Raw genomic sequence first — 16,674 nt, forward strand, 5'->3', positions numbered from 1 at the left:
GTGAAGTCTATGCAGACTCTCCACTTCCCGTTCTTCTTGCTGACTACCACGACGTTTATAACCAGTCGGGGTACTTGACTTCTCTTATCTTCCCTGTTTCGATTAGCTTTTTGACCTCGTCGTTGATCACTTGATTTCGTTCTGGCGCAAACTTACGTCGCTTCTGCTTGATTGGTTTATGATTGGGGTCCACGTTCAGCTTGTGAGTAATCACGTCGGGACTGATACCTGTCATGTCTTCATGCGACCAAGCAAAGCAGACTTTGTTAGCTTTAAAAAATTCAATAAGTTAGTCCTTATACCTGGGTCGAGCGACGCCCCAATCCAGACAGTCTGCTCTGGTTCATTGGGATCCAGCGCCACTTCATCGATTACTTGCTCGTCGGGCTCTTCTGACGCTGGTCCTTGCTGTAATTGCTGTACCGTCCTTTAGGATGGCTTCAATGTAGTGTTGTAGCACTTTTTGTCTTCCTGCCTTTCTCCCTTGATAACTTGCACACTCCATCTGGTTGGAAATTTTATTACTTGATGGTATGTTGATGGGACGACTTTCGTTCTATGGATCCAAGGGCGACCGATGATGGCATTGTAGGCTGACGGGCAATCTACGACGTTGAAATGCGTTGAAAGGTTGACGCCCCCAGCAAAGGTTGGCAGCATGATCTCTCCGCTTGTATTGTAACCCTATCCACTGAAACCTACGAGGACTGTTGACTTTCTGATGACATCTCTAGCGTCGATTCCCATGTCTTCCAAGGTGCTTTTGAAAAGGACATTGGTTGAGATTTTTCCGTCGACTAGCACTCTTTTCAGCAGGCAATTGCCAATGGTCAAGGATATCACTAGGGATTCATGATGCTCTTCTCGATTATCTCTCAAGTCGCAGTTGTCGAAGGCGAGGACCATAGCTTCTAGGGCTTTTCTTGGTTTGATCTTGCGTCCATGGGGACGGCTTCTTCGGGTTTACCTATTATTGCTATTTTTCTAGCTGTAGAATAGGTTAGTCCACAAATATCAGATCCACCAGTAATAACATTGACTACCTTAGTGATCGTTGGTCCTTTTGGCGGCTGTTGGGACTCGCTTTGCTGCTGGGGCGACGCCTCTTTGTTGCTTGACTTGCCTTTTCCCAACAGTTCTTTGAGATGACCTTTCTTCAGGAGGAAGGCTACTTCTTTCCTCATGGCGTTGCAATCTTCGGTTCGATGGCCATGATCAGCATGATAGTCGCGCCACTTAGATTTGTCCTTACTCTCTTCTAGCCAATCGCTCTTCCTTGGCCATCGAGCGACATTTCCTAGAGAGTGCAGTGCATTCACCACGCCCCCGATGTTGACGCAGAATCCGTATTCAGCAATGTCGGGGTATGAGTCGGCATCTTGCTTCTGGGACCTATCGACAAAACTTTGGGCGACGTTAGTTTTAACATTATTCACTGCGTTTACCTGACCTAGCCTGTCATAGGGCCTACGACGCCAGTTTTTCTTGTCGTTGGGCCTCCTAGAAACTCTGTCGTTGCTAGGGAATGGCGACGGATTGATGCCTTTTCGGATGGCAAGGTCGTCCTCCAATCGCATTTGTGCTAGGGTGCGGGTTCTGACTTCCTCAAAGGTCGTGCATTGATATTTGGTCAGCTCTTTGTAGAGTTCTGAGTCGTCCGTCAATCCTCTCTTGAAAGCTTCGATGGCTGTACGGACGTCGTATCCTTGATGCCGATCATTTCCTTGTTGTACCTGCTAAAGTAAGACTTGATAGATTCGCCGTTTGTTTGCATGACGCGGTAGAGGTTGCTAGTCTGCTTTTCAACTTTGCAACTATTATTGAACTTACTATAGAACCTGTTACACAAAGTCTGAAAGTTAGCAACAGAACCACGTTTGATGTCACACATCCATTCAAGTGCAGGCTCTGTAAGGGTAGCTCCGAAAGATTTGTATAGGACTGACTCGAGCAGGTTGCGAGGGATGGAGTATTGCCACATCTGCTGCTTATAATGATTGACATGCTCCAGCGGTCAGGTGCTTCCGTCATAGAGCGACGCTGGAGGAGGGATGTTGAGTTTTCTAGGGACGTGTGCCATTGCAATTTCTTCTACGAACGGTGACGCGGCAAAACCATCCGCTTTCTCATAATCGTCGAGACGGGCGCTCCTGGCAGCCTCTTCAACAAGCGAAGCAGCTTGGCGTTCTGAGCCTCGATCTTGCTCAACCTCTGGGCCGTAGGGTCTGCCTCGTCCTCCACTTCTTGGTCATCGAATTGTTCCTCCTCCTCGTCATCTCTGTCTTCCCCGTCAGTATCTAAGCTAGGTCGATCATGGTGGGTATGTCGTCGGTAGGGCGACGGCGTCGGGGGATATTGCTGCAGACAGAGTCCAATTCTTTCCTGAGCGTCTATGCGGTCTTCTGACTTTCTTCAGCGATCCGGGCGTTCTCCGCCTTTTGCTACTCGAGCTCCTCTTGCGTCTTGCGGATCTGCTCCATGAGCTGCTCAATTGTCACGTTTTCTTCGCCCAATGGTGATCTAAGGCTGGGACGTATGACGGCTAGAGTATTTGAAAAGTAAAAAGTAATAGACAAGATGATTTTGATGACGCAGAAAACCCAAACACGGGAAAAACTGCGGGTGGATGCAAGACCACCGATTCACTATGAAAAACTGATGATTACAATGGTGATTACTATGATTGCGAGAACGCTAGAGTTTTAATTCTAGAGAACTGTGGATAAGATGATGACTAAGCGATACAATTAATCAGCTATTTATAAAAGAGCTAATTAGGTCAACTAAGCTGTTCATAGAGCCGTTGGAGCCGTCTAACGACCTCCTTAGAATCCGGAGGCTGTTACTAGACCTAGTCTCGAGCTTATCTCTTTGCTGGCGATAAATATCTAAAGGAGAATATCTTTGAATTTGGAAAAAAAAACTGCTGAACGAATATCTTTTGGAGACTTGGGCAATCCGCCTTTTAAGGAGAATCTGTTTTGCTCACTGCTTGTCGTCCCTTTGAACGTGCGACTTGTTATGCGTCGAGACGAGCCTGGAAATTACCCATAACAGAACCTAATGGTTTTTTTTGTAACCAAAAAGTTTTTAAAAGATTTTTATTTCGCAAAATGGCCTTTTTAAAAGGTTTTTTTTTTACAACTTTTCCAAAAAAAAAAATTATATATATAACCCAATTAAAAGGTGACATGTGTCCAATTACCCTTTAAAACAGGGTACCAATTCAATCAACCGGTCAATAAATGAAAAAGGATCATTTGAAGAAAATGGGGGTATAAAGATGGAATTATTTCTGTAATACACTAAGGTAGGATTATTTTGAGATTATGTGCCAATTGCCAAAGGTGGATAATTTTTTTCAATTTTTCCTTTTTTATATGTTTTTTTTAGGAAAAGACAAGTATAATTAAGCAAGTTAACCCTAAAACAATCTTTATTGATTTATAATCAACTAATTGGAGCTTATTTTTGAAAAACAAAAGGAAAAACAAAGAGTATTGATTTATAATTTATTTATTGGTTAATGGTTAACCGGTAACCATACCGTTACGGTTAACCGTTCCTTAACGGTACGATTATGGTTCGTGTTTTTAAGTAACCGCTCTTACGGTTAAACGATACGGTTAATCTAATATGAACAATTCTAATAACGAGAATAAGAATAAATTTAGTGGGATAAAGGGAGTATATAAGACATGCATTTTTTGGAATACCCGGCTCTTGTAATGATCTTAACGTCCTATACCGCTCTCCGGTGTTTGACGATGTTTTGAAAGGTCGGGCACCACCAATTAGTTTTATGGTAAACGGCCATGAGTACAACATGGGATACTACTTAACAGATGGTATATATCCGAACTGGGCAACATTTATACAAGGTATCACATATCCTCAACTCCAGAAGGACAAGTTATTTGCAGATAAACAAGCTGCAGCTCGGAAAGACGTTGAACGTGCGTTTGGAGTTCTACAGGCTAGGTTTGCCATATTACGACAACCCTCACTTGCTTTCGACGAAGACATTTTGAGCGACATAATGAAAGCTTGTATCATTATGCACAACATGATTGTCGAGGATGAACGACACAATTACACTCGTGCCGAAGTTTTGAGAAGGTATTATGAAGAAGATCGCCCTCAGCTTCATAGAGCAAAGTCCGGTCCGAGTACAAGTGCCACAGTGAATAACAACGAGCCTTTCGAATTTGACGTTGGCCGACCACCAAACGTTGATTTTGACGGGTATATTCAAAGAAGAATTACCCTGCGTGATAGCCAAACCCATTTTTCTTTGAAGGATGATTTAGTTGAGCATATTTGGCAAAAATACGGTCGTACAAATGAATAAATAGTTTTGTAAACGTTAATTTATTTGGTTTGTATGATAGGTGTACGATCATTATGTTCCAATGTTGTAATCGTTAATGTTGTACTAATGAAAAATGAAATTTCGCATAAAATAATTATAAAAATAATTAATATTGTACTCATACATAATTTAATCAATAAAAAAAATTAGTTAAAATGATTTATTTATTTATTTCTTTTTATTATATTTTTTTTTTACAGATCGAATAAGTATTACTTAAAGAATAAATATTATTATTTTATTAAAAAATACATTTTGCATAAATTAATAATAAAAATAATTAAATAATTTAATCAATACAAAATTTTGTTAACAATAAAATTAAGAAATACTAAATTACAAATTTAATGATGTGTAGGAGAGATAAATATTGGTGGGGTATAGGGTTAAAAATAGGAGAGAGAATGGTGGGCATTATAATTTTTTACCATTGGTGTAGAAAAAAAATGACCAAGAAAATGCCCATGGGGAGGAAGAGTGAGAAAGTGGTTAGAGAGAGATTGGGCAACCAAAAAAATGCCCATTAGTGGCAATGCTCTAAGCGTGCTTAATGTAAAAGTAGAGGCAAGTAAAAGCAATTCGAAAAAAGAGGCAACAAAGCAAGATAAATCAATGTAAAGAATCACTTTGCACCGAATTAATTATTGCTAAAAGACAAAATCTTCGCAATAATTATCAGCTCTATCTTTGATTTATTGTGACATTTAAACACTCGTACTATGATTTAATGACTCGTGAGGGGTTCCATCATTTATTCGGTGATTTCACTAGTTACCTACTGTATCAGTGTATGTAACAAATTCATTGTGCTTTTTTTAGGGGGCAACAAAAAAGCAAAGAACATTGCGATTTAATCACATTTCACTAGTTACCTAGTATGTAACTTTCTTACATATTTACAACAAAAAATTCTTTCCCATTACTGTTCTTCAATTATTCACGAATATTAAATGGGCAGTTAAAGTTTTCTATTTTAACTTACATATTAATTTATTGTGCTTTTTTTAGGGGGCAACAAAGAAGCAAAGCAATATCAATAAAAAAAAAAAAAAAAAAAAAAAAAGAAAAAAAGCAAAGAACATTGCAATTTAAACACATTCATATTAGCAAGTTAGGTTCATTATAATATTGTACTGTTATTGCGACGTGTATAGATTTGAATAATTTGAAACCATTTAAAGTAATTAAATCCATATCGGATTGGCAAATAATGGATTTCAAATCTTGAATTTATGCCTTTGTCAAAATAAAATAAATTAAAAAACAAAAATAAATAAATAGATAAATAATAAAAAAAAATCTTAGAATTTGTGATCATGAGTTAAATTGAGGTTGATAAATTGATAGGTCTCTTCGTTTAAAGAACCTAATATGAATAACTTCTTATACTTAACAAAACAATCATCTTTTTAAGATTGAATTTTAAAGTTAATATGGGTTATTTTTTGACATCTTTAATAAATCGTGAAAGATTTAATTTGACATACACTAGGTAACTAGTGAAATCACCGAATAAATGATGGAACCCCATGTAAATGCTTTTCTCTGTAGGTAATTCATTTTCTACTCCATTAACATCCGTTACCATTTGGGATTAGGTATTGGTTAGGAATTTAATTTTATAAAGAAATTCATAGGTTTGGGTATGAGAATATGAGATGACATTCGTAAAGACAACTTTATTGTTACTTTCCTTGCCAAATGACACGGTTGCATTTATTAAGTATAACACTTATTAGAACACGGCGAGGGTATGAGACAATTTTTTTGTGAAAAAAAAACCTATGAATGTCATTACTGTTATGTGTGGATGACCATTATACTCCTTATATCATTCCGGAATATTCTAGTTATAGGGTGTATTCTTATCTAAACATATTTGTGGATGTCCATCTTGTATTACTCTAGAACTTTCTAGAGTTTAGGGTTTATTATTCTCCAAGCAAACTTTATCAATTGTACTATATATATATATATATATATATATATATATATATATATATATATATATATATATATATATATATATATATATATATATATATATATATATATATATATATATATACCTCCATCATATAATAAAATATAAGTAGAATACACATTTCAATTCCCTCTCAATCTTTTATATTTCTCCTTATTTTACAACACGTTATCAGCACCAAAGCTCTAATCAATATGTAAATTTTATTGTTGATTTCTTAGGTTAATGATTGATTCGTTGTATACTGAATGTGCTAAATTATACTCATTATTATCTTGTTGTGTCACATCTTGGGAAGAAATTCGAAGGAGATTAATCTTGATCATGGTTTTGATCTTTTAATAATGAAATCACATGTTTCAAGAATGTCATATCATTCCCAATCCTCATTAATTAATTTGGGATTAGTACAAGGAGCCTCATGGTATTAATAATTTGCAATGTTAATGGTAGTGCCGCTTTATTTAATTACAAAGAACTACTCGTATTATTTTTTCGGTTGCATTGGTTTGTTTATCTTGAATCATCTTTCTCATCTATCCATAATATAATAGATTAGCCTTAACTGTATTTTCTTTTCATTGACGTTTTCATGAGTTACAGGCTAGTAGATGACGTCGACAACATGAAGTTGACGATAAGACTGGTTTTTATAGTGGAAAATGTTTTGATATCAGGAAATTTCATTCTCAACTATCCTTTTATTGTCAATTTTAAACCTTTACATAATACGTTTATATTGTTACCCAAATTTTCGTGTTTTTATTATTCCTGGAGTTCAATGAGCAATTTGGGAATAGTTTGATTTGATGCAGAAAAAGTAGTTTTATTTTGACTATGAGTTTTGTTTAGTTTGAATCTAAAAGGATATTTAGAATTATTATTGGTGTTAATTTTATGAACATATGGTTTTCATGAACTTGTAGTACATATATTTGCTAGATTTTGGTATTACTTTTCCTATCCGTAAATGAGTTCGATTATTTCTCTATGCTTGATAGCAAATATGAATGGTTTGGTTTAGCAATTATTTACCCATATAATTTGTTTTTATATTTCAAATGTGATATGAACCATGTGGTTTGACACTAACGTGAACGTGTTAATGTTGATTGCTTATGTGCTTGTTTCTATTTTCTAATTAAGCTATATCAGGCAATATATTGATTTAATTGATTAGACAGTAAAGTTGATTCTATCGATTCAGGTATGTTTTTATTAAAGCGTGAAGTAGTAGGTTCTCATATTGTTTTTACCTTTTCATTCTAAAAGGTGTCGATAAATTGACTAATTAATTTGAATTAAGTTAATTACGAAAGATTAAGTTTATTTATTTGAAGAGGTGAAGTTTTCATATTTGTAAATATATATGTTTATTAATATTATGATCAATTCAGTTTTGTTATATAATAATATACTACGTATGAAATATGAAGTCCTAAATTTAATTTGTAACATACTCATATGTAACTAGTTATAAATTACATGACCAAATAAATACATGACTACTAAATGAGGCAACAATCAATATAAATTTATGGCATACTTTAGAAGTTTAGAGTATTTGTTACCTATGAAAGCCTCATAATTTTATGCTATTTACACTTATTACTATCAACTTATACTACGCATTAATCTAAACTTGGTATGTACTACGGTTATGTTACTAATTAAATTTATATTATTATGAATTATTGGAAAGATGCATATATTGAACCTGGTGTAATACTTGTACATATGGACCTGGAGTTCCATTATGACAATATATTTATGCCCTTAAAATATCTAATTGTTTTGAAAGTATGTTAACTAAATTATTATTATCCTTATAAGTTGATAAAATTATGAAGCATACTATATACATTATATTGATTGATGTGTGATTAAATTCAATTATAGTATTATGTACCTACTTGAAGTTAGATTATTGGAATGAATGTAAATTGAATGTGATGTGCGGACCTGAAATTTCTTATATTTATAAAGAGTATTCACACACATAAACTTAAAGTTCCTAGATTGAACATATAAAGGGCTCAAAACCCTTAAGGATAATACAAAGAAATGTGCATGATCTACAAAGCTAAAGCATGTTGCTTAGATATCCACTACACACTAACGTGATTTTATAAACACAATGTCATGAAATAATATTATACAAAAGTTATTGAATAGTATTCAAGTTATTGAACTTTGGGTGAGAATTTGAATGATTAAAAAGGTAACAAACATATTTGCATGAAATTATTCTTGATTATAAAGTTCATAAAAATTGCAAACATGACTACATATATCATCTATTTTGACCTAGAAATAATGCTATGAGTTCAAGTAATTAAACATGACATTGTGAGTAACTTGCATTGCTTGGAAAATATATTTATAATTGGAGGGAATAAATTTCAAGCGTTAATCCACCAGCTTGAACCCCACTATGATCATACACTAAAGTACAGTGGCGTCCAAAAGGGAAGAAGATAGAGCAAAAGAGTCGCCAATAAGTTTTAGGAACTTGTAAACCGTTCACAGGGTGAAGGTTACACCCCTTAACGATCCAAGAGATCGTCAACTCCATAAGGTCTAGAACCAAATAAGGGTTCGGGGATAAAGGTACAAATCCAACCTAAAAGAGATTGAATCTGCCCTAATAATAGGCCTCTACTTTATTCTGATCGTATTCATGTGCGCTTTCTGACTAACATGCAATCACTAGGATTAACCCTAAACCTGTTTATCTATGTTGGTTGAATATAATGCACAAATAAATCTATTATTGGCGATCACTTGAATTATAATCATAATAACCCTAACAAGATTATTAAATATCTTATTAAGCGTGATTACAAGTACCAATTCCCTTTAAACATGCATGAAAGGTGTGATCAAGCAATAAATAAATAATATCAAGTAACATAATAAATAATCATGAACAATTATTATAATAAATTATAATTATCATCAAAATAATAATAATAATATTCATAATCATCATAAATTATAATCATTATAATCATAATCATGTTCATGTTAATATTAAAGCATAATAAAAATAGCAAGATCCTAAGCATGATACTAACAAGATTAATAACAAATCCTAGCATGTCACTAAGCAATAAAAATCAAATCTTTAACCCTAACATGATACTAACAATCATAAGTATTAGGAAGAACATAAGAAGCATCGTAACAATCATATTTAATATTAAAAATACCCTAGACATGATACTAGGAATATCATAATAACAACTTAAACATGATTTCTACATCATAACATCAATAAATCAATTAAAGTACTTACTTTCATGCCTCGTACCTCTTTCTTATAACAAAATGCACACATTAGTAACGTCAAGGAAAATAATAAAATCAAAACAATTAAATTAAATAATTGAAAGAGAGATTTGGGACCAAACCCTCAAAAATTAAACCTTTCACGTCTAGGGCGAAGGCAACTTCAAATATGGCTAGGTGTTTCTAGATCTTGTGAATGCGGAATTTTGTATGTAAAAGCAAGTTTTAGAAAAGAGAGAAAGAGAGAGAGATGGAGGATGATTAAAGAGAATGAGAGAATTAATGATTGCGAATGAAAACTGGTTGTAGGTGAATATAGATGAATGTTGACGAGAACTGGTGAATGAAAACGGAGTTTTTAATACATTATTTATAAAGAAAATCAGCCAAAAAGATAAATATCAAAACAGAGCATTGGCACACCTAAAACAGAGCAGGCCCCGACGCTGGCTAATTGGCGTCATGCGCCAACACTAGCGTCAGGCGCCAATGCCTGGCGTCAGGCGCTAGCCCTGTTTTTGACGCGTTTTCGAAAATCAGATAAATTTTGCCGTACAGGAGGATAAAATCGTATCTTTTCCTCAAAAATGTTCTTTGATTTTAATTAAACTCTGAAAAGTCAACAAAAGTCAATTTATCAATGCTAATTGTATTAGGAATGAAAAGAACCTTCTAGAAGAATCTAGAAAACTAAAACCATTCCTAATTGCATTAGGAATGATAAATCATATTAGGCCCTCATCTAGATCATTGGGCCGCATATAAGGCTCAAACCGGGCCCAGTTTAGTAAATTGGCCATAACTTCCTCAATATTCATCGGAATTGGGCTTATAATATATCGTTGGAAAGGTCTTGTCAAGCCCCATCCAACTACACTACTATTGAACCCATATCATGGACCAACCAAACTGGATTGACTGTTTTCTTAAAATAAGTTTTCAAAAATAGAGAGAAGAGAAAAGAAATTAAAACTATCCGCAATACTAAACTTTCCACACTTTCACTTCATTCGATTTATGATTCGACATGAAAGGTATTCATCACCGGGTTTGGTTTTGGGGAGACACAAATGGATGTCTACAATTATGCCCACACTTATAAGAAATTAATATAATTGGGCAAGAGTTACGAGTAAGAACAAGTTAGTAAGAGTAACTTTATTATGTTTGATACATGTATTGCTAAAAGAATTTATGCCTTGTGGATGAGATTTAAATGTAATTGGATTCATTTCATGTCCCACGAGCAAGAATTAGGACAAAACTGTATTAATTATTCCATTATTTTATCCTTGCACATAAATAATAAAATATATTGATGGTCAGTTTGAAACATACATTAACTCAAATATTAACTATTTACTTAATACAAGTGGCCACATGCATAGTATTTAAATATTTTTAAATGATACCATCTTGAAGATGGATATAAATGATTTATCATATATATACTAATTATAAATGCCCCAATTAAATTATTGTCTCAGAAGGACAATATCGGTTACTAATGAACCTAAAGCACGTCTGAAGCTTTGCAGTCCAATAGAGTTAAAATATAAGAACTTTTGGAAAAGGAATGAAGCATCTATTGACAACGATGAAAAATTTGAGGAAATGATAAATCTCATTACATTTCTAGAATAAAATAACATTTAGTAAGATTCATATGTTCCATGATTATGTAAAATACTCAAGAAGAGTATGAAATATCCAACAAGATTAACATGTACCAAGATTATAGTCAAAACACTAGCAGAGTATATATAAGTAGTTATTAGATAAAATATTAATTAGTTGATTGTCTTGCCAATTGTATAAAGAAACACATGTTGGTGTTCTAATATCACATCACATTCATGGCCATGCATATAGTAAGTTTAATAAAGTGATCACTAGTGTTGAAAACTGACCAGAGTTCAAATTTAGAGAAGTGATTGGATGTGATAATAAAATTAGGCCATCCGAGTTAAATAATAATTACCCGTATTGGAAACCTGAAGTTTCATTTGATAATGTGCTGACACTTTCTCAATGTTAAATATATAAAATAAATTGAATGGCAAGACGTAACATTGCGATTGAGTTATATTTGGATTGTGAGTTATAATAATTTGTATTGATGAAAATTTCAAGATTTAATATGTGTGGGGAATAATTTCAAGCCTTTAAAATCCCACTAGCTTGAACCCCACTGTGATCGTACACTAAAGTACGGTGGCGTCCAAAAGGGAAGAAGATAGAGCAAAAGAGTCGCCAACAAGTTTTTTTAGGAACTTGTAAACCATTCACGAGGTGAAGGTTACACCCCTTAACGATCTAAGAGATCGTCAACTCCATAAGGTCATGAACCAAATAAGGGTTCGGGGATGAAGGTACAAATCCAACCTAAAAGAGATTGAACCTGCCCTAATAATAGGTCTCTACTTTATTCTGCTCGTATTCATGTGCGCTTTCTGACTAACATACAATCAATAAGATTAACCCTAAACCTGTTTATCTATGTTGGTTGAATTTAATGCACAAACAAATCTATTATTGGCGATCACTTGAATTATAATCAAATTACCCCTAACAAGATTATTAATTATCTTATTAAGCGCGATTACAAGTACCAATTCCCTTTAACATGCAATAAAAGGTGATCAAGCAATAAATAATAAATAAATAATCAAGCAACAAAATAATAATTATAATCATGACAATAAAAATTATAATAATAATAATCATAAAAATAATAATCATAATCACAATAATCATGACAATCATAAATCATAATTAAAATAATAATCATCATAATAACAATAATAATATTCATAATCATGTTAAAGCATAATAAAAATAGCAAGATCCTAGGCATGATACTAACAAGATTAATAACAAACCCTAGCATGTCACTAAGCAATAAAAATCAAATCTTTAACCCTAACATGATACTAACAATCATAAATATTAGGAAGAACGTAAGAAGCATCACAACAATCATACTTAATATTAAAATTACCCTAGACATGATACTAGGAATCAAGATAACAATCTAAGCATGATATCTACATCATAATATCAATAAATCAATAAAGTACTTACTTGGATGCCTCGTACCTCTTTCTAATAACAAAATACACACGTTAGTAACTTCAAGGAAAATAATAAACAAAGCAATTAAATTAAATAATTGAAATAGAGAGATTTGGAACCAAACCCTCAGAAATTAAAACCTTTCACGCCTAGGGCGAAGGCAACTTCGAATATGGCTAAGTGTATCTAGATCTTGTGAATGCGGAACTTTGTATGAAAAAGCAAGAAAGAAAGAATGCTAAAGAATTAATGTTTGTTGAGAATTGATGAATGAAAGATGTAGATGATGAATGAATTGTAGAGGAAAGCTAATTAAAACTAATTGTTGATAAGAATTCGTGAAAATTGGTGAAAGAAAGAGAACGAATGAAGAGAGTTGATGAATGAAAACTTGTGAATGAAGAGAGTTGATGAATGAAAACTTGTGAATGAAGAGAGTTGATGAATGAAAACGGAGTTTTTAATACGATATTTATAGAGAAAATCAGCCAAAAAAGATAATTTAACAAAACAGAGTCTGAAGATCGCAAAACAGGACTGACGCCAACCCTGGCTAGCTAGCACCAGGCACCAGTGGCTAGCGCCAGGCGCCAATGGCTAGCGTTTGGCGCCAAGCCTGGTTCCAGGCGCCAAGGCCTGGGGTTAGACGCCAAACTGGATTTCAACGCGTTTTCAAAAATCTGATAAATTTACCGTACTGGAAGATAAAATAATATAATTTCTTCGAAAATGCTATTTGATCTTGATTAAAACTCTGAAAAGAGTCCTAATTGAATTAGGAATGAAAAGAACCTTCTAGAATATTCTAGAAGACCAAAACCATTCCTAATTGCATTAGGAATGATAAATCATATTAGGCCCTCCCCTAGATCATTGGACCGTACATAAAGCTCAAACCGGGCCCAGTTTAGTAAATTGGCCATAACTTCCTCAATATTCATCGGAATTGGGCTTATAATATATCGTTGGAAAGGTCTTTGCAAGCCCCATCCAACTACACCACTATTGGACCCATATCATGGACCAACCAAACTGGATTGCCTGTTTTCTTAAAATAAAGTTTTCCAAAACAGGGAGAAGAGAAAAGAAATAAAACTTTCCGCAACACTAGACCTTTCCACACTTTCGTTTCATTCGATTATGATTCAACGTGAAAGGCACTCATCACTGGGTTTGGTTTTGAAGAGACACAAATGGGTGTCTACAATATGTTTTGATTTTTTTTTTTTATATAAAGGAGTAATGGCTGACCGAATTTCACCAAAATAAATTATATATTATTGTCAACTATCAAGTGATCAGAAGCTCACCAAATACACTATTTATGTCTTTAAAGATCCAAAAGATCATCACCTACTAGAATTACGAGCAAGTGATTTATGCTTGTATAACAATTCTTTTGATTAGGGCTATTATATGTCAGCACATATGAAATAGGAGAAGAAAGAAAAACGTACAACTGCACAACATATGTCTCCCCATTGACATTGATCTCCAGAAGAGAAAATATTATTTAAAATTTAATAATAAATACACATGAAATATAAAGTTAATGAATAAATGGTTCTTAATTGAAATTGTTCTCCAGAAGAGATAAATTTTGATTGTGATCCTCCAAATGAATGAATTTTAATGCAAATTTATATACTAAGTTGGTATAGAATTAGACGCCCCTATAAAAGAGATATTTTACCAACTTAGGGGTAGAAGAAATAGCAAAAGTTGGGAAAATCGAAAAAAAAATTAAATAAAAAAGAATATTTATGATATGTTTGAAAAGTTATATATATGTCAACTTTTGTATACACATTATCAAGATATGTTGTACATTGATGATTTGATAAGTATTTATTTATGACTCATGTTGCATAGCATTGAAGATACATTTTAGTCATATTAATTATGTGAATACATTGAGATAAAATCTTGCTAATTGTACTTGAATCACTACACCTGAAGTGTAGGTTGTATATGATCGGTTCCAAAATAAAGATATATTTAATAGATATGATATTTGGTAAGATAGTGCAGTTAACACTAATAGTGTAATAGTATGTAAATATCATAGTGAATGAAATACCCTAAAAGTGGTATAGATTTCTGAATTATTATAATAGATGGCCTATGATATAAGAAAGTTATGATGGTACCAATAAGAAATGTATTCAGATATCATAGTAAAATAGCATGCGAAATGTACGTTAAAGGAATTTTAAAATACTGGTACACAATGGAATTGATGAATAATATGCATATGCATAATAGAGTGGACTAGTGAATAAGGGATGTTAAATATATGTCCATTTTGATATCGACATAATGATAATAATCATAAGTTTATCATGGACCAGAAGTCTAATGAAATATGGATTTTTAAATCCACGCTGTACAACGTCTTGCATTATTTAGAGTCTTATGTATGTTCATATACACGTGTGAGTCATAGGTGAATGGATTATTCATTACGTATATTGAAAGTTGTTAGATGCATTATTACTCATTGTATATTTTGTTTTCTATATCTCATATTGATGCATTAGTTCTATACAATAATTGTGGTATATGTGAATGTTTGTTCAAAATATAAATAGTATGGCGTATTTGTAACTTTGAAGGAAATTACAAATAAACATTTATATTTCAATGGGCTTATAATTGTGATGAAATTATTGGAAACGTCGATTTAATAACTTGTTATGAATCATGTAAGAAGAGTTCTTGAAGAACTTATACACGACGTATTTAAATACCCAGCCCTACAAATTTTCGAATATTACAATTATCAACTCTTGAAACTTTTATGTGACTATATCATTGACATCTCAACCTGAAGTTTGAGTATATAAGAGTTAGTGAGATTTACTATTTGTATTCGCAGAAAAATTATCGTGTAGTTAATTACGAAACTTCTAAAGAAACGGGATACTTATGCGTAAGACTGTTTTCTTATGGTCCAGAAGAACCATGATCAATGTATATAATTACATATGTTATATTATAATTCATATGAGATTGAAGAATGACATTAATAATGTCAAGTTTTGTCATCAAATGGTTATTAATGAATGTTTGATCAAATAATGATCATCAATTTCTATTATCAACAACTTCCAGAAGAAGTCATAATCACATAAGTTTAATTTTCAAATCAACTATTAAACAGAGATTTGAAATAATGATATTAGAGATAAACACATGTATGGTGAAATGAAGACACTTCACATGTTCACGTGAAGTCTTGAAGAATTGAAGATGCAACTTCAGCTTAGGAGATTCGAAGATCAACGTATGATATTTTACTTACTACATATGAAAAGATATCCAAACATATTGGATTCATTGTTGCGGTACTAGAAGATCTCAAGTTATGTATTCATCAGGGGGAGAAAATACGCGCTGCACTCTTTTTCCCTTGACCATGATTTTGTCCCACATTGGGTTTTCCTGGTAAGGTTTTTAATGAGGCAGCATCTCGAGCGTATTACGAAGAATGTTGTACTCTTTTTCCTTCATTAGGTTTTTATCCCACAGGGTTTTTCCTAATAAGGTTTTAACGAGGCACTGTCTTCGATAATGGACATCCAAGGGGGAGTGTTAAGAAATATCGTGTGGATGACCATTATGCTCCTTATATCATTCCGGAATATTCTAGATATATGGTTTATTCTTATCTAAACATATTTGTGATGTCCATCTTGTATCACTCTAGAACTTTTTAGAGTTTAGGGTTTATTATTCTCCAAGCAAACTCTATCAATTGTACTGTATATGTATATATATGTATTCCTCCATCATATAAAATATAAGTAGAATACACATTTCAATTCCCTCGTAATCTTTTATATTTTTCGTTATTTTATAACAATTACGGCCTTTTATATTATTTGGATAACAGGGTAAGAAGTAGTCCGCTACAAGTAGGTGGATTTTGAGGATTACACATACAATTCGA

The 16,674-nt window shown here is 33.2% G+C and overlaps 1 protein-coding gene across 1 annotated transcript; it reads left to right on the plus strand.

The window, feature by feature from the left end:
- Positions 1 to 3,826: 3,826 nt before the first annotated feature.
- LOC145642996 (uncharacterized) lies at positions 3,827 to 4,351 on the plus strand. The gene has a single exon (XM_081694157.1). It carries the CDS (start codon positions 3,827 to 3,829, stop codon positions 4,349 to 4,351), a length of 525 nt encoding a protein of 174 aa, XP_081550283.1.
- Positions 4,352 to 16,674: the final 12,323 nt, after the last annotated feature.

Source organism: Chenopodium album, chromosome 8 (genome assembly GCF_948465745.1).
Source record: "Chenopodium album chromosome 8, dcCheAlbu1.1, whole genome shotgun sequence".
NCBI lineage: Eukaryota > Viridiplantae > Streptophyta > Magnoliopsida > Caryophyllales > Amaranthaceae > Chenopodium > Chenopodium album.

What these genes read in the sequence shown, in the direction of transcription:
- LOC145642996 (XM_081694157.1), top strand. Translation starts at nt 3,827, where the DNA reads ATGGGATACTACTTAACAGATGGTATATATCCGAACTGGGCAACATTT.